The sequence below is a fragment of the Podarcis vaucheri genome, assembly GCF_965113315.1.
Source record: "Podarcis vaucheri genome assembly, chromosome: 8".
Lineage (NCBI taxonomy): Eukaryota > Metazoa > Chordata > Lepidosauria > Squamata > Lacertidae > Podarcis > Podarcis vaucheri.
The window spans coordinates 58,416,974-58,444,162 of record NC_138766.1 but is presented as its reverse complement, the minus strand read 5'-3'; the positions used below and the strand labels follow the sequence as shown (position 1 = coordinate 58,444,162).

The 27,189-nt window shown below is 41.2% G+C and overlaps 1 protein-coding gene and 1 long non-coding RNA gene across 3 annotated transcripts in view; both read right to left on the bottom strand.

Annotated features, from left to right (window-relative positions):
- Positions 1–2,902: 2,902 nt before the first annotated feature.
- NKAIN3 (sodium/potassium transporting ATPase interacting 3) overlaps positions 2,903–27,189 on the bottom strand; it is a 196,962-nt gene continuing 172,675 nt past the window's right edge. The window contains exons 5-6 of one of the 2 annotated variants that reach the window (XM_082234055.1): positions 22,434–22,542; positions 2,903–5,850 (exon numbers count right to left, since the gene is read on the bottom strand). In XM_082234055.1, coding sequence (XP_082090181.1) covers positions 22,471–22,542 — 72 coding nt within the window. In that variant the 3' untranslated portion in view covers positions 2,903–5,850; positions 22,434–22,470. The remainder of the gene's footprint in view (positions 5,851–22,433; positions 22,543–27,189) is intronic. The other variant, XM_082234054.1, reaches the window with a different exon arrangement.
- LOC309539227 lies at positions 8,143–9,352 on the bottom strand. Its single transcript, XR_014222781.1, has 3 exons — positions 9,241–9,352; positions 8,365–8,830; positions 8,143–8,294 (listed from the first exon to the last, which is right to left on the bottom strand). It is a non-coding gene; the product is annotated as an uncharacterized lncRNA (long non-coding RNA).

Genomic DNA, 27,189 nt, shown 5'->3' with positions numbered 1-27,189 from the left:
AGTTATGGAATGGTGACGTTTTGATTAATATACCGCCATTCGCATCAAAGGGTGTGGTGCGACATGACAGTGGGTGTCATCAGACATGTAGCCTTTATGCATGTATGTGCTTCGGTTCCCTGCGATTCACCCATGGGAATGGTGGGCGGGGAGAACTATATGTTGAGATACCACCCCAAATTTCATCACATGGTATGATTCATGGAAATGGTGGGCAAATTACAGCACAAAACTCCCCCAAGTTCCTGAGTTAACGGAGTTGCAAAATACTTTTTTACTGGAAGCAATTAATGCAGAAATGAGCACTAAACATCCAATAGATTTCCAGAAATGGCTTCTATGCTATATGAAAGCGTACATGAAGAAGAACATTAACAGGTAAGGAAACATCAGGAAAACAGAACGAAGTGCTGTTTGAATGCAGCCACCAACTTCCAAGTTACTCAGGTACAGTTGGCTGCAATCCTAAACCCATTTACTTGGGAATAAGTCCCACTGAATTCAATGTAACTTACTTCCGAGTAGGTACTGGTGTTCTGAGCCAGCAACAGGCTCAGACTCACACCCCAGTGGGACATCATTGCCAGCTTTATGACAAAGATGTAATTTGGTTTCAAAGTAATGCTCTTATTGATGGATGTACTGCTTTTTTCCGGCTTGTTTCCTATGTGGCGACCTGTCTTGTGTCATCTGGTTTGAAAGCATGTGTGTGTAGTCTCCCAAATGTGTTTTCTGGGATTCCTGTACAGCACAAAACTAGACTTGAGGGGAAGAAGGAAGGTACTTAGTGCTGGGAACCCAGCACTAAGATTCTGGATTCTGTTGTGGGCACTCTGGATTCTGTTGTGGGTACTGTTTACTCTGCCCAGCAGAGCTATTAGATGTGGTTTGAAGGACCTAAAAGGATGCTACTTTACCAGAGTGGTGCAAAACAGTTCAGCCATCATATAGGAAGAAGCTGCAAGCCTCTAGTGCAGGGTTACAATACGTCTGGAATTTCCTGGACATACCCGGAAAACTGCAGTTGGAAGCAGTGTCTGGGTGGAAATCGGCAAAATGTCTGGGAAAATCTGGATGTATGGCAACCGATGTTGGCAGCTCAAAAACATTGATTTTTTTGTGATTTTCCCCAAAAAGCTCAAGCTACCCTACTCTAGTGGTTCAGTAATAATACTGATTTTTTTTTCCAGCAAATACATTCCTAGGATAAAGGCTCCTGATGGCTACACCAGCATGCAATAAAAAAAAGGATATTTACACTTGCGTTGTAGACAGACAAGCTTATGCAAATGCTTAGGGTCAGAGTGCCAGATGGATAGAGGAAAAACATCACCCAGTCTCTTTCTGCTCAAAGGCTTTTTATGCTGGGAATGGGCTACAATGGGTTCTCAAAGGGAAGATGCCGAAATAATGTTTATACATGACGAATGCTTTACAGGGCTAGGAGGCAATATATTTTTTTTACTGCATAAAACAGCTCCGGGCCTGTAATTTATTATAATGAAACTAAACGAGGCTGAATTTAGGAGGAGGAAGGCCAATTAATTTGGCACATCAATTTTTGTTTGCTGCTGTCAAATACTGTAAGAGGAACTTGATAGATTGCAGACTTGGATTTTCTAATCAGGTGTTTCTGAAGCAAAAAGGAGGAGAGAGAACTTGACAAAGGAACACATCGTATCATTGATGTCAGGCAGTTTGTGGGTGTTTTCGCAGATTGAAAGAATGCAATGTCTCTTGTTTCCTAGGGCCAAGTTCAGGTGTCCATACAGAGCCTCTTACACAGATGTTGCACACAGCTTTTATCATGATTGGCTTTTCGCCTCAGACCTGCTCTTTCAAAGCCTGCTGCCCCTCCTGCCCCTGAACTTTCAAATTCCAAAGCAGGAGAGATCAAAAGTATTATATTTGATAGATATTACTGCATAACTTATTTTGCATACAATGAGAAACTTACCTGTGGTATCTGCACTGCGCAATGTTGAGAACTGGTGTGGCCACTCATTTATCGTATGGAAAATGCCTTCAATAAATGAAGGATATATTTTGTTACTAGATATTCCTGTATGCAACAAATTGTGTGATGATGACAATCTTACTGCTAGCTACGGGATTCATCCTAGTGTCTGAGGAAAGCAGGGGGAGCTGGTTGTGTCCTTTTTGTGTGCACTCTGTTGCCTTTATTTCTCTCTCTCTCTCTCTCTAGCATACACTGTCTTAAGTGAGCTTATTTCTTACACCTGGAAACCTGTGACCCTCCAGACAGAGTTGGGACTTCAGTTCCCATCAGCCTCCACCAGTACAGCTGATGGTCAGGGATGATGGGACTTTTATTCAATTATTTTTTTATGGAGAAAGATTTGTAGACTGCTTAATCGCATAACTCTCAAATTGTAGAACACAACTAAAATCCACAAAACTGTTAACAAAACTAATCTAAGTAAAGTGATCGTCAATAAAGCACATATAAAACCAGTAAATCTTTATATATATGCCAGAATACCTGCCTAAGGTCAATGGGCAGGGAGTTTCAAAGTTATAGGTGTTGCAGCTCTACAAAAATAGCAACTCCTTGCAAAAACAGAACGGAAATTATATGATACTTGTAAAAATGCATGTTCTGCCGACTGAAGTGGTTGAAAAGGCAAACGCAGGCCAAGGTGATCCCTTGTATAAACTGGTTCCAAAATGTTGAGGACTTTCGATACCAATAGTAAAATCTTGAACTTGGTTCAGTAACAAGTTGGCGGCTAGGGCAGATCTATGAGCAGAAGTGCAATAAATGATCTCGCTCCTGTCACAATTGTACTGTAGTATTTCATACTGCAGCTTCTGGAACGGGAAGCCCCTCAGCGAGTGTTGTTGTAAACCATGTTGATATTTTTTTAAAAAAATGATATAGTGGCACAGAAATATTTTAATAACAAAACAGAGTGTGTCACAATAGTCCAGTCTTGAAGTGACCAATGTCTGAGCAACTGAGGCCAAGCTATTCCAGTCTACAAATGGATCCAGCAGCACCCCAGGCTGTGTGCCTGCTCCTTCAGAGGAAGTGCAATCCCATGTAGGGTAGGCAATTAGCCAATTTCTTGGACATGAGAACCACTCAGCCCCAGAGCTTCTGTCTTGCCAGGCTTCAAGCTCAGTTTATTTTCCCACATTCAGGGGCTGGCATACCCTCTTCTGATTCAGATATTACAGAGAAATAGAACTGAGTGTCATCAGAATAATGATGGTACCTTGCCCCAAATCACTCAAATGACTACTCTTAATGGCTTCATGTAGATGTTAAATAACTTTGGGGGATAAAATACAGTTGTGCCCTGTGCTGCCCCATAGCATATTTGCCAGGGAACAGAACAGCAGGTTCCCAGAGCTATTATCCTGACTCAGTGTTGGGAGTACAATGGCAGCTAAAGAGGATGTTTCCCATCTCCAACCACATTAAAGGATTTGCAGCAATCTTTCTCTTGCTCATTCATGGGTACCTGCCCTAATCTGCAGCACAGAAAGGTTCTTGACCTACTTGCCATTAGCATCAACCCACCCTGAAATAGTTTAATACATAACAGCAAAATTACAAAATATTAGTCATATCCACCAATTGAGAAAGGATATAATCAAACTCTCTCTGTATTTTTTTGAACAATAACCCACTTACTTCCCATTCATAAAGACAGAGAAAACAGACGTTGAATGCTAGAGCACTAGATGGAGTGGGTTACAGAAATCATATTTGTTGTAAATAAAGCATACACAAATGAAGAGAGAAGTGGATGAACATCACAAATAGGTTCTGAACAGTTCTGTGTTCCCTACTAAAAGAGCAATGATTGGGCCCCGGGGAAAACATAATTCTGCACCCTGTGAAGAACTGATTTTGTAGACAGCTGGCAAGAGTCCCCAGGAATATGCACCATGGGAACCGAGCTAAATACTTTCCTACAGTACACAGAAGAGAAACAAAGACAAGTAACTAATTCAGATAGTGCCAAATATACAGACAAAAGAATCACTTGTGTGCATCACTTTTTATACCATTGGAAACTAAATTAAAAAACCCAAAATGCCACATTGATGCATATTCATATTCTAAAGGTATTTACAGATAACTTTACAAATTTTTATACATATTTTCATAATTAATGCCTTCTGGTCAGCTTTTAAGTTAAGGGCATCATGAACCCTCAGAGGATCATAAGGCTGTAGTTGGTGCCACCCCTTGGCTCTTTACCCCAGTGTAGTATAAATTCATACTTGGCTCCTTCTTAGGAGAAAAATTAAAAGACCATGTGTGCAAATTACAGGCATCTGCCCTGAATTTCTGGAGAATGAAACAGTGTTTCCATTCATTTCTCTACCGATCATCAAGAACAACAGTTAATGCATGTATGGAAGGGGGCAACCTGGGCAAAGAAGCCATATGCAAATTAGGTTATAAATGCTTATGCATACTTACTTACTTACTTGGGAGAAAGCACCATTGAACTCAGTGGGGCTTCCATCTGAGTAAGCACACACAAACCTGGGCTCTTACGATATTTAGATAACAATGGTGATAATTACAATCAATGGGAAATAATTGCAGCATAGAATTCCTACATACACAGTAGGTTGATCATAGGATTTGAAGTGTCCTCATTGGCCTGTCATGGTAAGCTTATGGCTCATGGCTTATGGCTTACCATGAACATGCAGATTGCTCCTTCGCAAGCGGGAGCAACAAACCACAATCCTTAATATACGAACATGGTTTATTTCAAAGAAGCAAGCCACTAACAGGAAGCTAAGAACAAACATTGGCTTCAGAACACTTGCTACTCAGAGAGAAACTGAAACTCCCCCCCCCCCCCGTTTTGGGCTTCCACATGGCCACTATTTTCAGATGGATTCAACCAGCAAATTCAGGTTGGGCAATTATAGCTTATCTGTAGATCTTGTGCAACAAATTCACCCTCCCCCCCCCAATTGGACTTTTTGTGATAAGAAAAGTGGCAGAGAAACACACTGGGAAGTGTGGGATAATACTTTGAGTCAATACCATCTAACCTCCCTGCAAGCAAATCAGAGAGACTGCTCATTAAACAGTGAATGTTGTCAGCACTCCCTGCAAACAAGTCAGGATGAATGGTCAATAAACAGGTGGTCTGGAAGTGCCTAAGTGTAGAGTTGTGGTTTGTTGCTTTTGCTTGTGCTGGGGGTGGAGCAAAGCAGGAGTGATCTCCTCGTTCATGGCAAACTATTAACCATGGCTTCCCATGGCAAACTGTCCCACTGTAAGTGCAGAGCGCAATGTTGTGTCCCAGTTGTAGCTCCCCACTGCTACTGCCCCACAACCTGGTGCTTTCTGAGGAACGTGTGTGTGTGTGTGTGTGTGTGTGTGTGTGTGTGTGTCTGTCTCTGTGTGTGAAATAACGACTAGCACATGCAGGTACAGTATGGTCGCATTAGTCCAAAAATACTGGCTGAATTCTGGGGGGGAAACTCCCCTCACCTCACGCACATTCAATTATTTCATGCCTTAAACATTAGATATTTGTTTTAAAAAAATTATGTAAAAAGAAAAAAAGTTACAATTTACAAGTGTCCATAAAAGTGAATAATTAAAAGAAAATTCAAGATAATCTAACAGGAATCCACCTAACAACAATGATAAGAAAAATGAGTCTGTGGCTGATCTATTCAGTCCCACGTTGGTAGAGGAATCCACAGTCCAGGTTAAATGCATGTTGCGTCTCTTCTGTAAGACGGTCTTGCAAGGCTGGTGCTCCCTTTGAACAGGTTGATTCCTCAGCAATATGTTGCTAAAAGTAATGGACAGCTCCATCAGTGCTCATTACTTATTTCGACCTGAAATGAGAATATACAAGTTACTGAAGGGAGGAGAGAAAGGAGGCTGTTTTCTATATTCCATGAGCTCTGTGATGTTGTCAGTCTGTCAACAAACAATGGCAAACATTTTATTTAGGCTAATCTCCATAGGATCGTTTTACCACTTACGCTTTTCAAATTCAGATTGTGTTTACCTGTTAAGACTAGGTTATGTTGATGTTAACCATACTGTTATTGTATTTGAGTACTGTTCTGTGATTTAATCAATTTCTGAAAGCAGTACAGGGGTTTTTACAATTAAGGGAGCAATTCTATACCCATTTGCCTTGGGGAAAGCCCCTCTGAACTCAACAGGACTTATTTCTGAGAAGACACATAGCAGTTTCCACTGTTAAGTGAGAGACAAATGTAATAAATGAAATAACAACGTTGAGAGTGCTTTTCTGTTAATATGGGGTATAAATAACCAACCATAGTATTTGTTTCACCCAAATTAAATGGGTGTATTAAAATGTTCAATAAAAAGAGGATTTATTAGAACTTCAGATTGCTGCTTTGGGTGCCCTTGCAGATGTAAAACTTTAGTTCTTTTGTTTTGTAAACTTTTAGTTCTTTGGTTAAATTTTTTATTTTGGGTCATTAAAAGTAAAGCTGTTGCTCAGTCAAAGAAGATTTGTTAATTGTATGGGTTGGTTTAATCAATTAGTTGACTGACCACTTAATTAGTTAACACTGAAGAAGTGTGCACATAGGTGGCTAAGAGACTGAGTTATAAATCAGAAAGCCCCAATCTGAATGTCATCACTAAGCAGGCTTCGGCACAGTCATTCAGCCCCAGCCCTCCGCCCCCATCTGTAAAATACAAGATACCAATATTAGCTTTCCCTACAGCTGTAAGTATTACAGGTAGATAAGGCATGTGAAATGTTTTGATCACTTGTAAACACCCATAGTTAAGCATCACCAGTGCTTTTTTCAGGGGGTATTCAAGGATACAGAGTACTGGCACCTCTTTTTGTTGTTGTTAAAAAGTTTGGCCCCTTATGTAACAGCTTCATGGTGATTAGCAGCACCTATTTTTCCAGAAAAAAACCACTGGGCATTACTATACTAGAAAAGCAATAGTTCTAGAGATTTTTAGCTGATATTTTTGAACAGGGGTGGGGAACATTCAGCCCACCAAGTCTCCCCATTTGGCCTTCCAGCCTATTTTGGCCAAGCCATAGAAATGATGCAAAAATAGGGCAAACCAAACTTCCGGTTGGCAAAAATGAGAAACCGAGAGAAATCAACAGCGACAGCCCCATTGATCCCTACTGGAGGTACACAGCAGGTAACTCTTGTGGAGAAGGCAGAGTTAGATGGAGCATGGCAGTTCTGACACAGCATTCAGCAACAGTCAATGTGATTCTGAAAAAGCTGTGCTTTGGCATGCCAATTGCCTAAGGGACATAAATAATACATAATATTCTGTGGGAGGGTGCAGGAATGGATTCACCTTTTAACATCATGTTTCAGCCTGTCTGTTACATAACCTTTATTCATTTTTAACTGAATAGTTTATTTGTTCTTAATGGATTGTTATCTGCTCTGAGGCTTTGGGATAGGGAGCAGCAGAAACCTCTATGAATAACTTGGCAGCAAGAATGCCGAGAAATAAAATAAAATCTAAAGGCGCAAGAGTGCTTTCAGGTTTGAATGAAAGTTAGAAAATGCCGTTCTTTTCCTCCAGCTCTGAGCATGAAAGAGAGTGGAGTTTTTCACAATTTGGATAGTGAAAGGCCCATTAGCTCTGAATGCAGCAGCTTTCCTGGCCCATTTGCAACAGATACTGATACCAATTATCTTATTGTGAATCCAAGTGGGCAGCCTGCCACACCGCCGACAGATCAGAATCGAGAAACTAGGGGATGGCACAGTTCACTGCCTACCCAAATTGTTTTCTGCAGCTTGGCTTTTAATGGAAATTCACCTTGGTCATTGAAATTCTTCATTCTTTAGAGCCTATTTGCAGTCTGTGACTGCACAGGCACACAAGGTCCCTAGGAAAATTTGTTTTTGTATTCTCACCCCCCAGAGAAAACCAGTAGTGATGGGAATCAGGTCAAGCTATTTGTCCATCAAGCCCCAGTACTACTCCATACCCTCCAACATTTCTCCAATGAAAATAAGGATGTCAATAATAATAATAATAATAATAATAATTCCCCACCTATTTGACATTCTGGGATCAAATCAGAAACCAGGATGGCTTCTGCAAATCTGGGACTGTCCTTGGAAAATAGGGACACTTGGAGGGTCTCCTATTGTACCCAGCCTGGCACTAGGGTCTCAGGTGGAGATTCAGATAATTTTTTAACATGTTTTAAACTGGATATACTAAAGAATAAATGTTGAAGCTACTGTCATTCATTCTTTTAACATCTTTTAACCTGCTCATTATTGCTGAATCATTTTACTGACTGACGGTCGAATAAAATGATTGATTGATTGATTGATTGATTGATTGATTGCTGAATCAGAGCAAACAACAGTCTGGATGAGCCCTTACAGACAGAGGGAGATCTTGCTTCTGTCGCTATTGGGAATAACCAGGAGTGAGAAACTCTTGTCAATCTACAGCAAACCCCCCTGAAAATCACCCAAAGATCTTGATCTACCTTCTGCCCAGCCCATGAGACTCATGCCTGCCCTCATACCCACAGATGGATGCTGCTTTCCGGCCAATGGAAGCTGCCAGTGTGGACTGCAGAGCCTCTTGCATCTGAACCAAGCCAACGAGGATTGATCACTGAAATGGCTGATGCCTGGGGCCAGTGTGTCTTAGGACGTTCTTACACAAGGCAAGGGGAAAAAACACTGCTACATAAAACCTATGGAGCATTCATTGGTAGATCGGATAGCAGTCACATAATGTAAAGTGACTCTGCCAGCACATTTTAAATAGTTATTGCACCTTGAGGGAGTTAGAGATAATGTTAGTAATCTCATACCAAACCTATCTGAGCATATCAGATAATCTCATACCAAACCTATCGGGACGCGGGTGGCGCTGTGGGTAAAACCTCAGCGCCTAGGACTTGCCGATTGCATGGTCAGAGGTTCGAATCCCTGCGGCGAGGTGCGCTCCCGTTGCTCAGTCCCAGCGCCTGCCAACCTAGCAGTTCGAAAGCACCCCCGGGTGCAAGTAGATAAATAGGGACGGCTTACTAGCGGGAAGGTAAACGGTGTTTCTGTGTGTGGCTCTGGCTCGCCAGAGTAGCTTCGTCACGCTGGCCACGTGACCCGGAAGTGTCTGCGGACAGTGCTGGCTCCCGGCCTATAGAGTGAGATGAGCGCACAACCCTAGAGTCTGTCAAGACTGGCCCGTACGGGCAGGGGTACCTTTACCTTTACCTTTTACGAAACCTATCTGAGCAGCAGATTAAAATTTCAGTGTAGTTAGGAGGATTAATGTGGTCCTTTTGACCAATCTCTTAACTTACAAACTTTGCAGGCTTTAACTCAAAATGTTCCAGGGGGTGGTGTTGTTGGTAGCATAAAGTCTCTTCTCCTGCCAGAGGGGAGGGGTTGTGACCAGGAGACGATTCCCGTGTCATGCAGGGGGCATTCGGCCCCCTGCCCTCTCACCATCGCTGGCGAGCCACGCCCCCCAGTTGGGCACCCAATCAGGTGTTCCAGGGGGTGGGGTTGTTGGTAGCATAAGTGTCAACAAGTCCACCTATGAAATCAACTGAAAATACAGTGTCATTCAACATGAATTTGTAGAAATCAATTGTGTACACACTGTCTTAAAATTTAAGTAAATGGAAAACGGTGTAAAATAAGAATAAATTAAATAATGGCTGTGCCTGCATACTTATATCTGAAGCAGTGGCGTAGCGTAGGGGGTGCAGAGGGGGCTGGCCACACCAGGCGCAACATCTGGGGGTTAGGGTTAGGGGCGCAAATCCACGGGTTAGGGAGTGCAAATTACTTGCCTTGCCCCGGGTGCTGACAACCCACGCTACGCCACTGATCTGAAGTATTAAAGATATTCTGTCACTCTCCCCATTCAGCTTTAACATGATATGCAGATATTGTTCTTTATATATATATATATATATACAAATTGAGTTCCATTTTGAGAGATGTTGTGGGGAGGGTGTCCTTACAATTAGCCAGTTGAGGCACCCCCTTTTTTGCCTGCTTTACACTGTTCTGTCTGGGAAGCATATCAGCTTGCTAATGTGATTGTTTGCATAAATTATTGTTGGCACAGCTAGTGGGCACAACGCGGGCAGGGAGGGACTGCGGATATCTAAATCAAGTACAACTATTATGTGTTATAGCCATCAAAGCAAGCTTTAAAAAGACAGAATTTTGTTTTGTCTTTTTACATTTAAAGATGTATAAACAACACAAACCTTCATAAACTATCCAGTGAAAATGGCATCACTTATTCCAAATATGGCATGGGAAAACCTACTTTATCTATCTCGTGCTAGGTTGATCTCTATAAGTGAAAGCTATTACGGGTTCTCAATATGATAAAAAAAAAGCTTTGAAAGTCACAAATTCTGGAGATATAATCAGACGAAGACACAATCTCCTCTTCTATATAGTCTATAGAAGTTCAAACAGCCTATGCATTGAGAAATAGTTTAGCGGGACCTGTACCTTCTTACTACAAAAAGAGCCCTGTGTGGAGCCCAGCTATTAAGCAATGTCTTGCAGAGTTGAAGAGAGGAGTTTTCCACAACCTGCAGATCACTGCTGGTTGCAGGAGAAACTAGTTGTTTTAGCTGCTACTGGCTGCAAAATACAATTTATTTTCCAAGGGCAGCTGCTTTGTAGCTCTGCAGGAATCATAATAGCTGATATCTAAGTCACCTTAAATAATGAAGGTAACGCTGGAAGGAGCTGGTGCCAGAAGGAAGCAATAAAACAATGTAGGAATAAACAGCAGTTGGCAACGGGTCTAAGATTGGCCTTTTGCTTCTTCCCCCTTGGTGCCATCAGCAAGCTAATGCTCTGAACCAGCAACTTTTTGTGCAGGAGAAAAGAAGACCACAAGAGTGGGTGGTACAACCTGCAGTTTTCTTCTATTTCCTATCCCTCTTGAAAATATCTGTATGGTTGATAGCCAGGGCTAAAGGTCTCATTTCATCTGCTGAAAAAAATATAGATGAGTGTTACAGATACAGATGAGTAGTGCAATGGGTCAACTGGCTTGGGAGAGTTAGAGGAGGATGACTGCATCAGGCAGACCCCACCATTAAATGTGGGAAGAGGAGGGACACCTGGCTTTGAAGCAGCTGTTTGCTATGAAGCTATTTTATTTGTATCTATCTGTTTTATTTGCTGTGACCTGTGTTGTATTAACTGGGGTTAGCTAGCCATGTTTACAATAGATGTGACACAAGTTATTCAACAAAACAACATGTTCTTCATAAGGCAACAAAATGTTCTCAGCTCGCTTCTTCACAGAAGACAGAGCTTCAGGCTGCTCTATGTTTTGACTCTTAGTCCTAAAAACATTATGTGGTATCAACGACTGAGGACAGCCTATCCCTCTCACACACCAATTATCAGAACCTCCCTCTTTCAGTATTTTGGCTGCCCTTTCATCTCCAACACAGTCGTCCTCTGTACTGTAAGTCCTCCTCCTCACCACTTGCCTCTCCGGTGGTCTCTGCAACTTATAAAGAGGAAGTAGCTTTCCTGCTTGCTCTGTGCCTCTGCTTTCTGAACCACACTCCTCAAAAGTCCACCTGGGTTTCATTCCAGCTAGCTGGGAGCCAAGCTGTCTTATTGTCTTTCCCAGACTAACCACAGATCATCATCCTCTTGAAACAACTAATAATAAGAGTACAATCATATAATGTCTACTCAAAGGTAAGCCCAAATGAATTTGATAGGATTTGTTCATGGTGAGAATATAGGATAACAACCATGCTAAGAGAACAACTACTACTTCTTGAATCACTTTGGATAAACTTAGCCCGTGATAAGGTAGCATGCATGCATGTACACCGAACTGAATTGTCATAGTTGCTGTGGGTTGGATCATCTGAGGTATAGAATGGGATAGCACGGTGCTGAAAACTGAACTAGTTGAAGGCAGAAACAGACTAATGATTAAAAGAAAATTACTTTTCTGTGCTTGTCCAACAGATAGTTATCCTTTCTGAAGAAACTGTTTGCTGTTCTAAATTCTCAGGCTTTTCAGAAAATGCACCCACTGACTATTTCCAAACGGGAACACATGCATCTAATTTTTTAAAAAAAGAATGTTTAAAAGTCTTTTAAATTTTGCTCCCCCTCCCCCTTTTTTTGAAACAAGCACACACTTTCCCAGCAAAAACTGTACTGTATTGTGTTCTCAGTGGAATATAATAGTGCCTTTTCTCACTTCCAGTGGCATTTAGGCTGAGATTTGAGACAGCACAAGGACCTGTTGCCTTTAAAAGTCCTTAGGTCCCAAAGACACCACATCAAGCTATCAAATCTGACGAAGAAACGTCCTGGGTGGCTGTGCAGTAAGAGCAAATAAACAGCTGCTTCTCTATCTCTATCTCTCCATGTCCACATCTATATATCTATATAAAAGATGCCCGGATATAATCATGACAAGTTGTCAGCCCAATTCTGCATGAATCAGCAGCCCACTACCTCCACCCCAGACAAATCTTCAGGTACCTTCTTTCATTCCCTCCCTCAGGCCTCAAATGAAAGCTGATATTCTCTGTCGCAGTTCTGTGTCCTAAACAGCAAAAGGCCCAAGAGAAAAGCCAAGCGCTGCATGCTAATATGCGGAGAATGGCAAACTAATTCACTCTTAAACAAAACAAAACAGACATATAAAATATCAGGGAGGAAATTTATCTAAACTGAATCCCAAGATCATTCACTGGTATATAATTAAGTTAATTTATGGTCAGGGCACGTCAGGTGTAGGGCCTGATTAATTTACTCTATCATCTATTCTACTCCACACACAGCCTCATAATATGTAATTACCTCTCCACCAAGGATGCTGTAATAAAAACCATGCAGCTGCTAAGGAACGACTCTTGTGTGGTGGGAAAAAGAGAGGCAAAGCCTCAAAATGATGCTTGACATGAAGAAATTTATTAAACAATGCAATCTATCCAACCCTAAGTGGCATAGAAGAAAATGATATATACTAGAACACAATGGACTTACTGCATCCTTTAATAAACTAATCCCCCCTGAGCATCATTTTGAAGTGATGCCTATATTTTAATTTTGTCTTCATCCTTGCTCCTGCTCCTTCGCTTTCTTTCTCCAAGATGGTGGGAAACTACTTCTAAAATTGACAGCTGCAAATCAAAAGCAAAGCCTGAAAATCGGAGGAAGAAAAAGTGACACTTAGCATAAAGAAGAATGTTTTGGTTGATAGGGAACAAGAAAGGACCTGGTGGGGCCTGAGAATTCATACTAAACTGCTTGACCAGCTTCAGGAGTTCTGCATGCGCCAAGTGCTCATGCCAAGGACTCTGGCCAATTAGATCGTTTTCATTTATTGGAATTTTACAGATGCACAGCTAAGTCCGTTGAAGCAAAAAGCAGCAGAGGGTCTTGTGACACCTTGTTAACCTTAAAGGTGCCACAATATTACTGGTATTTGGCGAAACAATATGTTATGCTTAAGGCGCAGCATGCAGCTCCATCTCCTGATTTTATTTAATTAATTACAGGTGTGATTATTATCCATAGAGCAGCACACAGGTTGGTTTATCCTTTGCTATCCAGCTGTAATTGGAATGAAAATCACCCCCTTTGCTGTACAGGTAGGAAGCTTAGGAAAAGATGGCTTCTAAGTCAAAATATTCCCTCTGCAGAGTTCCATTCAGGTGATATTCCTGCAGTCTAAGGTGGCAACAGAAGTGACCAGGGTCAATTCACTTCCCCCTGCAACCTCCAGTGACACTTTCCCATTGTTCTAGAGGGACAGGGACCCTCTGGAATAGTGTGTGAGGTGACAATGAGGACTGAGAGGAAATCAGCAAAGTCAACTCCCCCCATCAGTGGGATCTCTCTGCTGGACCAAATGTCTCCTTTTGCTGGCTTGAAAGGAGTGTTGCCAAGGCAAGGTCTGGATAAAGCTGAATATAAATCATCCTCACATTAGGGCACTAATCAATTATCCCCAATTGAATGGGAACTGCAACCTGAGATGCACTCTTGAGCAGTGTCTTGAGAACTATGTAGTCATGAACACACACTGATGTGAATAAACATTTTTCAACTGTACGTGCTGCACAGTTTTCTAGATATTGTTCACCAGAAACCTTTTGCTCTTATGAATAAGTCAGTCAACTGCATTATATACTAAACTTAAGTTTTGAAGCTAATTCATATATTGTTTAAGGCAACTTACTATGACTGTTCCCTGAAAATAAGTGGAAGGAAATATTGTAATGCCCTCCAGGCCCCCACAAGAAATGTCACACATGCCAGAAAAGCACTACTTTTAGTTTGGTTTTTGAATCAGGTTCACAAAAGCCAGTTATTTGTGACCATACCTGCCTTCCACTGCACCTATCAGATTTGTTCAGTTTATGGAACACCCACATAATATGAGGTGAGTGGGAAAACTGGGACATGTTCTGCTCCCTAGGAATATGGACTTAAAAAGTAGTATCTCAGACACGGAATATGTAGGATACAGCTGGCGTGGAAGTTCCCAATGTCTGTTAGTGTAGAAGCTCTTTTCAAAATAGTACTACAGTATGCTGTTTACTTCAAAACCATCCAACCAAATCTAGCAACACTGTTAATGAGAACAATAGGTTTGATGTAGATTAGGTTAGTCTCACTGAAATCAACAGGATAAGTTAATCATCACAAACTTAAGTCCCCTTGCTTTCACTGGGGCTAAAGTGTGCCTAACGTAGTCTGGATCCAAAATATTCATGAAAATGCTTTTTTTAATTAAAAGTTACTGAGAGGAAGGGTGCATAATACCTAGCTGTATAAATATTGAATGGAACAACTAAAAACAAACCTCACTTTATTTAGAATGTTAACAACAGATGGCTGGTATTCATGTGTAAATTCTGCATTATATTTCATTTAGTGCAGTCAAATATTACAGCTTGATAGGAAGGGCAATAATGTATTCTGTGTTAATTAATACTATAACAGCTGGCTATTTCTCTGTGGGTGTCAGAAGATTCTGCTATTATGCAACATTCTCCTTCGAGAATTGGCAAAGAATGATATGGGGGCTCCTAGAATATATTAACTTTAAATAATAGCTTGATATAAATTACACTGTGTAACGAATTTAGGAACTGTGACTTCCATTCCTGGACGTTAGAAGAATCTTTTTTATTTCAACTGCTTTTAGGGGCTTAAAAGGTACCTCTACATTGAGGAGCCAATTATGTTTGCAGATTATTTTGTCCATGTCTTTGAACTCAAACGCAACAACAACGCCATATGAAAATGCACTTAACTTTTATTGAAACAATGGGACATTAAAAAGTATCAGTGGCCCCAAGTAAAGAACATGTAAACTTTTTTCTCCAGTTGCCTGTGACATGTATATGTAAAACTAAATCATATTCCATTCCCCCATTCCATTCCAGACTGCTCTCAGCCTACCATTTGGCAAGATAATAAGTTTCTGAGTTTGTTTTCCATCTGCTCTGAGTGTAATTTTAATTCTATATATAGCACAGGTTAAGATTAATACAGATACAAATGAAAGGCTGACAAATGAAAGGAAGTAATTAATATAAACAGACTTTGTTGTTAGTGGGAGAATACTAGTGTGTTGCTGAAATGCTTATTTAACATGTCCCCCACCCATTATAATCCGTTTGAGCTACAATAATCTTTATACTGGACTGATGCATCCTTCCAAATATATGAGTGAAGGTAATGGGAGAACAATAACCTATGGGAACTGGATCTGGTAGAAGACTCACTAAAAGGGCAAGAATCTGCATTTCATCTCTTTTCTAACCAAACACATTATCCCTTTCTCTTTCTCATGAACATGTGAACACATGTGCACACAGATATTTCTGAGGATAGTGGGAAGTCAGAGGAAATATATGCTCTCCAAACTTTTACTCCACCTTCCCTTCAACCTACATGTGCCACCCCTGGTAGAACACCACCCCAGTTGCTCCATGGAGCTTGTTGGTGTGACTACTAAGAAACCACTCAAGCCATGGCATTTCATAAAATAGCATGTCTGGCAAACAGAATGCTTCACAAACACTTAGCCCTGTCACATTGGGCATTAGCACATTTAACAAAGAGGAGCTTGGGCAGGAAAGGGGAGCAATTTCCAGCAGGGAAAATAGTGTGGGGAAAGGATTAACCTCCATACCCCTGAGTCATGGTCCTGACCTGGATCTACCTCTTCTCCGATGGCTGCTTTTTCAAAGTATATGCAGGGAGACAAACTGCACAAAACACTGGAGAGCCAAGAGATCTATACATTTAAGCAAGCAACAGCTGTAGGAAAGACATGCAGTACTTCACCTCAGAACCATAGTGCTGAGAGGTGAGGAATTAATATTTTTGTCCAGTGTTATTTTGCCAAGTGAAACGAGGAGCCTACTATTACTCCATTGAGGAAAATGGATGTGTACACAGTTCTACAATATTTCAGAGAGCCATTTTTCTGAGCGTTACTTACTACCTGGGATTCATTAATGGGAAATGAACCTGGGACTGCATACATATGTTGTGACCACTGAATTACAAGCCATTTGAAATAAATAATGAAAGGTGTCCCCATATGAGACAAAAACTAGAAGAGCAATCACTTTAAACAACATTCCTTTATTGCCCTTTGGAATGCATTCATTGGCTGATCCTCAACCATATCCCTTTAAGCCCCACACGGTAATGAAAGAGGTGGCTGTTATTAATTTTTAAGCCTTCCTGCCAGGTTTCAGACCAATAACTTCCGAGAACTGAATAAGGCAAGGATATTTCATTAAGGAAAGTCTTAAAGGCCAATGCACATGGGGCCTCTTCTGCACTAGACATTTAAGTATCATCACACCCCTTTAAACAGTCATGGCTTCCCCCAAAGAATCATGGCAGATGTAGTTTGTTAAGGGTACTGAGAGATGGTAGGAGACCCTCATTCCCCTCACAGAGCTACCATTTGCAGAGTGGAATTATGGTGCTGGAGGAGACTCTTGAGAGTCCCATGGACTGCAAGAATATCAAACCTATCCATTCTGAAGGAAATCAGCCCTGAGCACTCACTGGAAGGACAGATCCTGAAGCTGAGGCTCCAATACTTTGGCCACCTCATGAGAAGAGAAGACTCCCTGGAAAAGACCCTGATGTTGGGAAAGATGGAGGGCACAAGGAGAAGGGGACGACAGAGGATGAGATGGTTGGACAGTGTTCTCGAAGCTACCAGCATGAGTCTGACCAAACTGCGGGAGGCAGTGGAAGACAGGAGTGCCTGGCGTGCTCTAGTCCATAGGGTCACGAAGAGTCGGACACGAATAAATGACTAAACAACAACAACAACAAAAATAAAAATCAACCCCTCTTCCCTGGGATCTCTGGAAACTGGAGCTCTGCCAGGGCACCCTTTACAAACTACAATCCTCAGGATCCTTTGGGGCAAGACATGACTGTTTCAAGTGGTATAATAGTGTTTTCAACATTTAGCGAAGATGGGGTCTTGGCTGACAATGCTGGAATTAAGCTGTAAAACTATACAATTTTGATGGTTTCCAAAGCTGTGTATCTCTCATATTTAGAGTAAAATCCAGCTGCTATAGATCCTTATGCGGCACAGAGACAAAAGACAGACAATGAGCCAAAAATCATCCATTCCCAAAGATCAGGCTGACCCAGAAGACAGTCAGAACAGTGATAAACGTGGTAAGGATGTCAGAGCATTCATTTCAAAGAATTGGTACAGTCATGAGGAAATTGGATCTTTAGGGATGCTAGAATTGTTTTCCATTCCATCATATTATGTTCACTGTGGAATCATCTGTCATACGCTCCAACTTTTCAGGAACGAGAAAAATGTGCCTCAAAAACTGCAGGTCAAAGTGGGAAGGAAGATGGAGGGGGATAAGTGGATGGCTGGGAGGTGGGGATTCAGACATCCATATAAACACATAGAAAGAACACATATTGGGAATTGCAGGGTCACATTGGCTAGTTGTTGCCTGCCCCCTGCAATGCACAGTGCAGCCACATATCCTGACATCTGTGCAATCACCAAGAGTCAAGAGCTTCTATGCACCGGATGCTGGCTGAATGTGTGGGCAGTGGGGCTGCGGCCACAATACACAGTGGTGGGGCAGAGCTGGTGCATGAAAGCCCCTCACATGTTCTTTCAATGTATAGGGGTGCTCTCTAGATCCCCCCACATGCCAGAATCACATTGCATTACAAGAAATTGCCACTGCAATGGAAAACATAGCTTTCCCAATATCATTGTTTATCACCATTAACCAAGTTGGCATGCCAAATATCAATGAAACTGTAGGCACATTTTAGGAAAATGTTGTTGAATGGTTTCTTTAAATGTAAAGGTTCATCATTGTTCCACTCCATGTGTATGTCTTTAAGGGGCCGGAGCAAGGGCCAGAGCAAGATAACGAGACCCAGCTTTACAGCTGTGAAACATAGCAGGTGCTGCTGAGTTGTATTTGATTAAGGCGTGTCAGCATTTGGGTAGAGTATATAAGGAGCAGCACCTAGCTCTCCCATTACCCTGGGGGATGGGTTGGTGGTTGGGTCTGGTTTGGTTTGGTTTGGTTTGTTAATGTATTTAGTGTAAATGGAGTTTTTGTTTTTCTTATTAAAACCTTTAAGTACTTTTTGAGTCCTTTCTTTTTAATGCATGATCTCCCCAGCAAGCTCTCTGCAGCGTTACCATACTGCAAAAAGCCAACATCTTTGGTTATGGGCCCAGCTGCTGAGTGGATGACTGCATATTTTTGGACTCTGAGAAAGGTTTGAAAACTCCTTCTCCTGTTAGCGTAGTTTTTGTGGGTCTGGAAGATATCCAGAATGGTTGACCGGGTTCCTGAAGCTGAGAAGGTTCTGGTCTTCCCACAGCTAACAGATGAGAACTATAGTTTATGGTCTTTTCGGGTGGAGGCGCTTTTGACCTCTAGAGAAGTATGGACCTATGTAACTGATGACCCTCCTAACCCTGTAACTAATGCTTGGTCGAAAGGAGATGCAAAAGCCAGGGCGATAATTAATTTGGCAGTCAGCGACCAGCAAGTAGTCTATATAAGAAATAAGAAAACTGCCAAAGAAATGTGGGACAGTCTTGCAGCAGTGCATGTTAGAAAAGAGTCAGCGTCTGCATTGACGTTTTTCAAGCAGTTGTACCAGACGAAGTTGCAGCCTGGTGGTGATTTGGCAGCACACTTGAGACGTCTGGAGGCAATACGCGGCGAGTTAATTCAAAGGGACATGGAGGTACCTGATATTCAGTATGTTTTTATCATCCTTTGTTCCCTTAATGAGGACTTTGATGGTATAGCTAGCCAGATATCTGCCGTTCCACCAGCACAATTAACTGTGGAAGGGGTAACGGCAAGATTAATGGGCGAGTTGGATAGAAGGGAGGCTTGTGCCATAAGCACTCCTGTTTCCAGAAAGAATGAGGAACACCATATGCAAACCTGTGGTGATACAACTGCATTTAAAGCTGCAAAGCGTTGTTGGTTCTGCAATAAGCAAGGAAATTTTGCAAAGGACTGTAGAGCCAAAAGAAAGCAAAGTACTCCCAAGCCTGTTTCTGTTCGTCAGTCACGGTCGTCAGCCCAGCAGCCGACATCGTATAGTAGAGACAGAAACGAGCCGCGAGCTTTTCACGCTCGGACTAAAGATCGTAAAAGAATTAAAGGTGCCAAGTGGAAGTCTTTTGTTATCGACTCAGGAGCATCGCAGCACGTTTGCAATGATCGAAGCTTGTTTATTTCTTTCGAAGAGGAAATTGGTAATGTACATTTAGCCAATTCACAAGTCCTGCAGTCGCTTGGCAGGGGTACTGTTAAACTTGACTCTTTAAACATTACAATAGCGAACTGCATTTACTGCCCATCAGTGGACAATTTATTATCAGTAAGGTGTTTTGCTCGTCAAGGCATAACTGTGCGTTTCTTAAAGTCTATGTGTGAGTTTTTAGATGGGAACAAACGTCTGTTGTATGCCCGGGAATCTGATGGTTTATATAGACTGTATTTTCGCACCTACTCCCAATCGCCTATAAATTGCAGAGCAGCACAGTCAAGCCAGGGGTTGAGGAATGTAAGACCACATTCTGGGTGTGTCCACATGGCGCACAGAATTCTGGGACACCTGAATTTTGCTGATGTAATTAAGACAAAGAGTATTGTCAATGGCCTCAACTTAAAACCATGCAAATTCTTTATGCAATGTCTATCCTGTTGCAAGAATAAGATTAAGGTTGCACGCAAGGGTAGGTGCTCAGATAGGAAAGTAACTGAGCCATTTGAGCGTGTACATTGTGACTTAGTTGGGCCACTCCCACCATCATTAGGAGGTTCTAAGTACTGGCTTACTCTCATAGACCAGTATAGTAGATACTGTTGGACTTATGCAATAGCTGAGAAGTCCCAAGCATTTGAGAAGTACAAAGTTTTTTGCAACTGGGTAAAAACGCACTTTAACAAACCTATTAAGAACCTGTTTTCTGACCTGGGTGGGGAATTTGTTTCTGAGGATTTTGAGAAATTCCTGGAAGCGCAGGGGACTACTCATGAGTTATCTTGCCCCCGAAGTCCCTGGCAAAATGGGCTTGTTGAAGTTGTGCAGCGTGACCTGCAGGCAGGGGTTAAAACTTATCTGCACGATGCTAATCTGCCCAAAGCATTTTGGGCTGAAGCGCTTAATGCCTTTTGTTATGTTAGAAATCGCAGTTATCATTCTGGTTTAGATGTCACCCCCTATGAGAAGCTGTTTAAAAAACGCCCTAATCTGAAATACCTACGCATTTGGGGTTCAGATGTAATTATGCATTATCCTGCTAACCAGAAATTGGGTGAACGTAGTGTTCAGGGAAAATTAATGGGCTACCAGCAGGGGGCGTACAGAATTTACATACCAGCAACTGGCAAATTTCATATTACCAGAAGCATGATACAAACTGTAAATTGGAATGGAGTTGCTGTTTTCCAAGATACTGATGGTATAAATAATACTGAGGAAGAAGAGGAAGCAGCAGCAGCAGCAGCAGCAGCAGCAGCAGCAGCAGGAGAAAATGGTGATTCTGAATTAATGGGGAAAGACAAAAAGCCTGTTGAATCTGATAATTTGTTTGATTTAAAGTCACAGGCACCCGAGGGGAGGTTAGATTCTCTTGAGTTTTCTGACCGTGAGCTTAGCCTACAGGCACCTCTTCAGTCTGACAATGATGATTTACAACCTGAAACTAGTAGTTCACTTAGTCCCATTAAGTATGAGGAGTCTGACTTTCCTTCCGGACTGAGACGTTCAGATAGAAAGAGGCAGAAGCCACAACGTTTTGCAGATGAACATTTTAATACTGTGTATGCCAATAAGGCGGTTTTTGAGCCAAAAAGCTACAATGATGTTCAGAATTTACCTAAGCACCAAGCTGTAAATTGGTATAAAGCTATGAACTCTGAGATAGCTTCTTTAAAAAGCATAACACTTGGTCTCTTGTACCACAAACCCCAGATATGAGACTTATTGATTCAAAATGGGTTTATAGAGTTAAAATGAATGATAAAAATGAAGTTGTAAGGTACAAGGCAAGACTAGTTGCTAGGGGCTTTCAACAAATTCCAGGCGAAGATTATGATTTGTGTTATTCACAAAGTGTAAAATATGAAACAGTTAAGCTTTTGTTAAAAGATGCTTCACAGTGTGGAAAAGCCCACTATGCAATGTTTCTCTGCTCTTAAGAGAGTGGTGATGTACCTTAAACATACCAAACATTATAGGTTGCAGTTTACATCAAGTATTGACAAAGGTTACACATGAAAAACATGTACAAAGTATGCTTTATGTTTTTGTTCCACAATGATGAACCGCAGGGGAAATGTTGAATGGTTTCTTTAAATGTAAAGGTTCATCATTGTTCCACTCCATGTGTATGTCTTTAAGGGGCCGGAGCAAGGGCCAGAGCAAGATAACGAGACCCAGCTTTACAGCTGTGAAACATAGCAGGTGCTGCTGAGTTGTATTTGATTAAGGCGTGTCAGCATTTGGGTAGAGTATATAAGGAGCAGCACCTAGCTCTCCCATTACCCTGGGGGATGGGTTGGTGGTTGGGTCTGGTTTGGTTTGGTTTGTTAATGTATTTAGTGTAAATGGAGTTTTTGTTTTTCTTATTAAAACCTTTAAGTACTTTTTGAGTCCTTTCTTTTTAATGCATGATCTCCCCAGCAAGCTCTCTGCAGCGTTACCATACTGCAAAAAGCCAACATCTTTTGGTTGTGTAAACCTTTGCAAAGCACATGCATATACTTCCTGCAGAAAAAGGACTGATTTAGGACAAAGCTACCGGTGATCAATGAAAGGATGCCTTTTGCAAATATAAGCCACCAGTTCTGAGCAGTTGGCTGTAGCGTAATACTAAATCTCACCCCAGCATTGTGGCTCCAGTGATGGGTAGGTGTGTATTCAGTACTTACAGCTGTCCTCTTCCTCCATGAAAATGCTGATCACGTAACAGGCATAAACAAAGCCAATCAACTGTGGGAAAACAAAAGGAGAAAACCCATTAGTTATAACTTATGCAGCAGTGCTAAGGCTGCAGTACAACATAATTTATTTTCATTTTCTTAATTTATTATTATTTTTTACTTTTAAAAAATGCATTGCTAGAACAGTCCCGAATTCAAACATGCAGGCACTTTCAAGAACGACACCAGTTTTTTAAAATAAATGTTTTGGCCTGAGAACGCCATATACACTAAAAGCCCATTGAAATTAGTGGCATTTAAGAGCACTGGTGATTAAGCCTCATTTGTTTTCATGGGATGCAGGCACAGTGAATTCTCAAGTTTGCCAGCACTATTTTTGACTGGTGTTTGATTTGGAATCTAGGGCAAAACTTTCTGTGAACTATAACTTTTCTTTTTCTAGTCCTCATGGCTGCAGTGGGTGGGTGGATTCAAACATCTGCAGCCAGTATCTTCAGAAAGGAATGGAAAGCAAACACCAACTTGAGAGGTACTTGACCTCAATGAGTGTTTAGCATTGTTTCAAAACTGTCTGCTACATGCAGGTATTATATAACAGATTTCAAACACTCATTGTTTCAGGCATTTAACTTAGTTGCAAATGCCATGTTCTGATGTGATTCATAAGCTCCAGAAAATTCTTACTGATGGATTTTGGAAACTATCTCAAATACTTTCAGAATCCTAAGGGATGAACCAGACACATTGTGACAATATTTTGAATAAGGCGGTATTCTAAAAACTCACTTAACCTTATACCACTGTCATATGTGCTTCAGGACAAGAGCTTAGGGAATCTAGTTGTTTGTCTTCCAACAATGACAAAATGTTTCCTTAGCTGCAGCCAAGAAAAGAAGCCTTGTCTCTGGGCAAACAATACTTGTTAGAAGAGAGTGCCCCAGATATGTGATAAAAAAATCCAAAGGCAGAACAGCTCTGAGTGTTCTCACAAGAATGCTAATCTTGGGTTGTAGGAGACTAATAGCGCAATCTTAACAATTTCTAATCAGAAGGAAGTCCTACTGAATTCAGTGGGGCTTATACCTAGGCCTGTAAGGGTGGGGATTTTAGCCTAAGTCATATTCAGGGATGGCCCACTGAAACCAATGAACTTAAGTTTGAATTTAAATTCATTGACCTCAATGGATCTACTCAAGAGTTTGACTTGTTTTTATTTATTTATAATATTTCAAAAATCTCTACGTAGTGTACAGTCTAAAAAGCAAACAAACAATAAATCATTTAAACAAGAAAAAAACTACAACCTATAACAAAAAGTAAAGGAAAAACATTAGTAGTAGTAGTTGTAAAAATTGTATACTGCTCTATACTCACCAGGTTTCAGGGCACTACACAGGATAAAATCATATGAAGGCAAATATAACAGACAATCTGTATTGAAGTTGGAATGCAGGAGGGGGAGGTGTGGGGAAGTCCAGGAAAGTGGTTAAGAAATTAGGGATTTGAAATTATATGTGTTTGTATTTGTGTCTGTATGTTTGTGTTGTGTATTGTTTGTGTGTGTGTAAACTTTGAAAATTCAATAAAAATTTTATTTAAAAAAACACAACAGAATGTCTAGACACCAAAAAAAAAGACAATCTGAGGATTCAAACATATTATACAAATCTCTTTCTACATAGCAATGCCAAGATTTGTCTGAACAAATATATTTTCCCTAAAATAATACTCTTCTCAGCTTGAAGGACAATGAGTCAGTTCAAGAAAGCAATAAGCACTTAGTGCCCTGAGTAATTTCCATATACTCAGAGCAGGGGACATGAAGGTTTGGTATGCTTTATGCTACTAAATAATTACTTAGACCTGTTCGATAAAAGGATCATTGTTTGAACTGTGTTTTCTCTTTGCATGTTGATCTTGGCCTACAAAATTCCTAAATGAAAGTGATTCAACATTTGTAGTTGTAGTTGTCAGTTGCAGATGATATTGACATGACATGGAACATCGACCTTGCAAAAGTTCTATACATAGATTTCATCTTCTGAATTGGCCATTTAAGTGTGTCCTTTCCCCACTGCCACCATGGACTCCAATTCCCAACTTACCAGAAACGGAGAGAGAGAGAAACCCAGAACACATTCCTTATAAACAGAGTTTATGTCCACTAATACTTAGTTGAAGAAATCAGACACACCAGTAATTAGATGGGTGACTGATGTTTGAGCAAGTTGTGCACGCTGAATGACTTCCCTACCCAATGGCAAATATTAAATCCTGCAAATGTAGATATTAAAGGGGGTGGGGGTGGGGAGTCCACAGCTTGAATGTTATTAGAAGGAAATTCATTAAGATATTCCCTTTTGCTTTATTAATGGCAATAAAATATTTATTCCAACAAATTACTTTTGGTATCTTGATTAACCCAACTGATGCTTGATTAATAAGGCTGCACTCACAAAAGACCATCTAACTGTTAGGTTAATCACCAATTTGCAGTGGGCCAATTGGTGTGCACTGCTTGGTTTATCGATGTCTTAATGAAAATAGCCTTCCTTGGCAATTTGCCCAGCCTCAATTGGAAGAATGTAACTTGTATTCACTGATAACAAAAGAGAATGTGATGCACCCAATTATTCACAGATAAGTTTGAGATCATCTTGGGGTGGAATAAAGTTTAACTGCAATGACTAAAATAGTAAAGTTTTAAGAAATGTGATTGAGTCTTAACCATTAAAAATAGGCTCCCGCCTCTTCCTGAGCTTTATCTTCTATTCCACCCACTCCTAATGATGTACCTCAAATATTCCCCAACCCACCATTTGCTTGATTTAGAACTATGGTTAATTAACACAAACAATATCTTGTGGCTCAGCAATATCCATTTCTTGGGGGTGGCCCTTCAGATGCTATCGAACTGCAACTCTCATCAGCCCTAGCCAGCACAGACAACAGTACAGGATGATAAAAGTTGTAATCCAACATTGGGAGGGAACCATATTGGCTACTCCTCAACACCATTTGAAGGAGGATTCATTTACCCACATAAAATGCTCATTGTTTCCTATCATGGGCCACAATCTCTATTACAAACTCTTGCAGCACCACATCAAAGAAGAATCAGACACATACTCTGTGCTCCTCTAATTCTGTTTCTGGAAGCTGTCCTCTCCCCTCCTCCACACATGCACACACACTTGCCTCTTCCAGGTGAATGACTCCTAATTCAGTCTCCTCTCACATGAAGTTTATTGGGATGTATAGGGCAAAGCTCAATCCTCTTGAGAAAATCTCTCTCTCTCTCAAAGTACCCATATAAATGTGTTCATTAGTGCTGGTGTTTCTTCATTCTGCAGCTCAGAAGCACTCACCAGGCTTCAGTAAGACCCTGGATTTTATATATCACACTGTAAAATAATTTGATGCAGAACTTATGCAGCTGAGAACTGCCTTACATGATACTTTTTGAAGGCACAGAGATGGACAGAGATGTTTTAAGGTGCAAAGGGACTTTGGAAAGGAGAGCATGTGTGCTTTTTTCTCTACTTAGGCACCAAGGCTGCATTCCAAAGGTGAGTGGGCAAAGTCTAAATGTGATTTAAGCACCTCACCCTACACCCTGTAGGGCTAAAATTGACAGGGCAGCAGTGAGGGCAGAGGAACTCTCTGTGGTCCTCCATCAACTTCTGGGTTATTCTTTTTAAAAATGTATCGGTATACATTCTTTCCACTAGAGGCAATGAGAAGGAGAAATCTGGACATTCCTGAGTGTGCCTAAATTTCTTCCCAATTTGGGAGTTGATCAAGGTACTGGGATGACTGTGGATCCAAGCAGGTTCTTGGTCCTCTGCTAGCATGTCCCTGATAAGCCATCTTTGTGGCCCAACTGATGTCAGAGTCCCAGTGTTGGCTGGGACAGGGAATCAGGATTCAGGATCAGCAAAGAGGGGTGGATGATGGAACCAAACTCAACTTCCCTTGACAATACTGGAGTTCTGTCCTTGATGCTGGAGAGGGAAATCCAATCTGTCGGATGTTCCTTGGGATGCCCTATCATGGACCACAGGACTGCAGTCGAAGTGCTCTGTGAACAGTTTTCAGATTACCCCCTCCTCCAAATGTCAGAGGTGGATTTAGGACAGTGCAACCATTTCTGCTGCACTGGACACCAAAACTAGGGGCACTGCATGGTGTCACAACTATGGCGTAGTGAATTGAGCAGAATGGAAAGTGAGAGGCTGGGGGGTGCACTAAATTTTGACCTTACTGAAATCTGAAAGACCAAAGTCTTCCCCTGAAAATGTACACCTTTTCTAGAATATAAACAGATCTGCCATTCTACCCATCAAGGGTGACAACTTGAAAAAAAATGGAGGAGACAAGTAAGCTCCACCCCACATAATCAATCACATGATGCAGCACACAAAAACCATTTGAATGTCAATGCCCATCAACTTGGGGGGAGGCCCTTGGCCCCTAGGAGTTGGATCCTATGCTCCCCATGTTCTTTCTGCAGAATTTTTTAAGCATGGGATTTCACACATCTTTAAAATATGAATACTTTTGTGGTGGTATCTTGCTTGAGGTGTGATGTGCTAACATTTGCAAACTATGTTAAGTTTCACCACCTATTTTGCACTGTTTAATAAGAGTAAAATGTTAACTCTGCATGTGCTTCCAAGCAATACTTATCATTTTC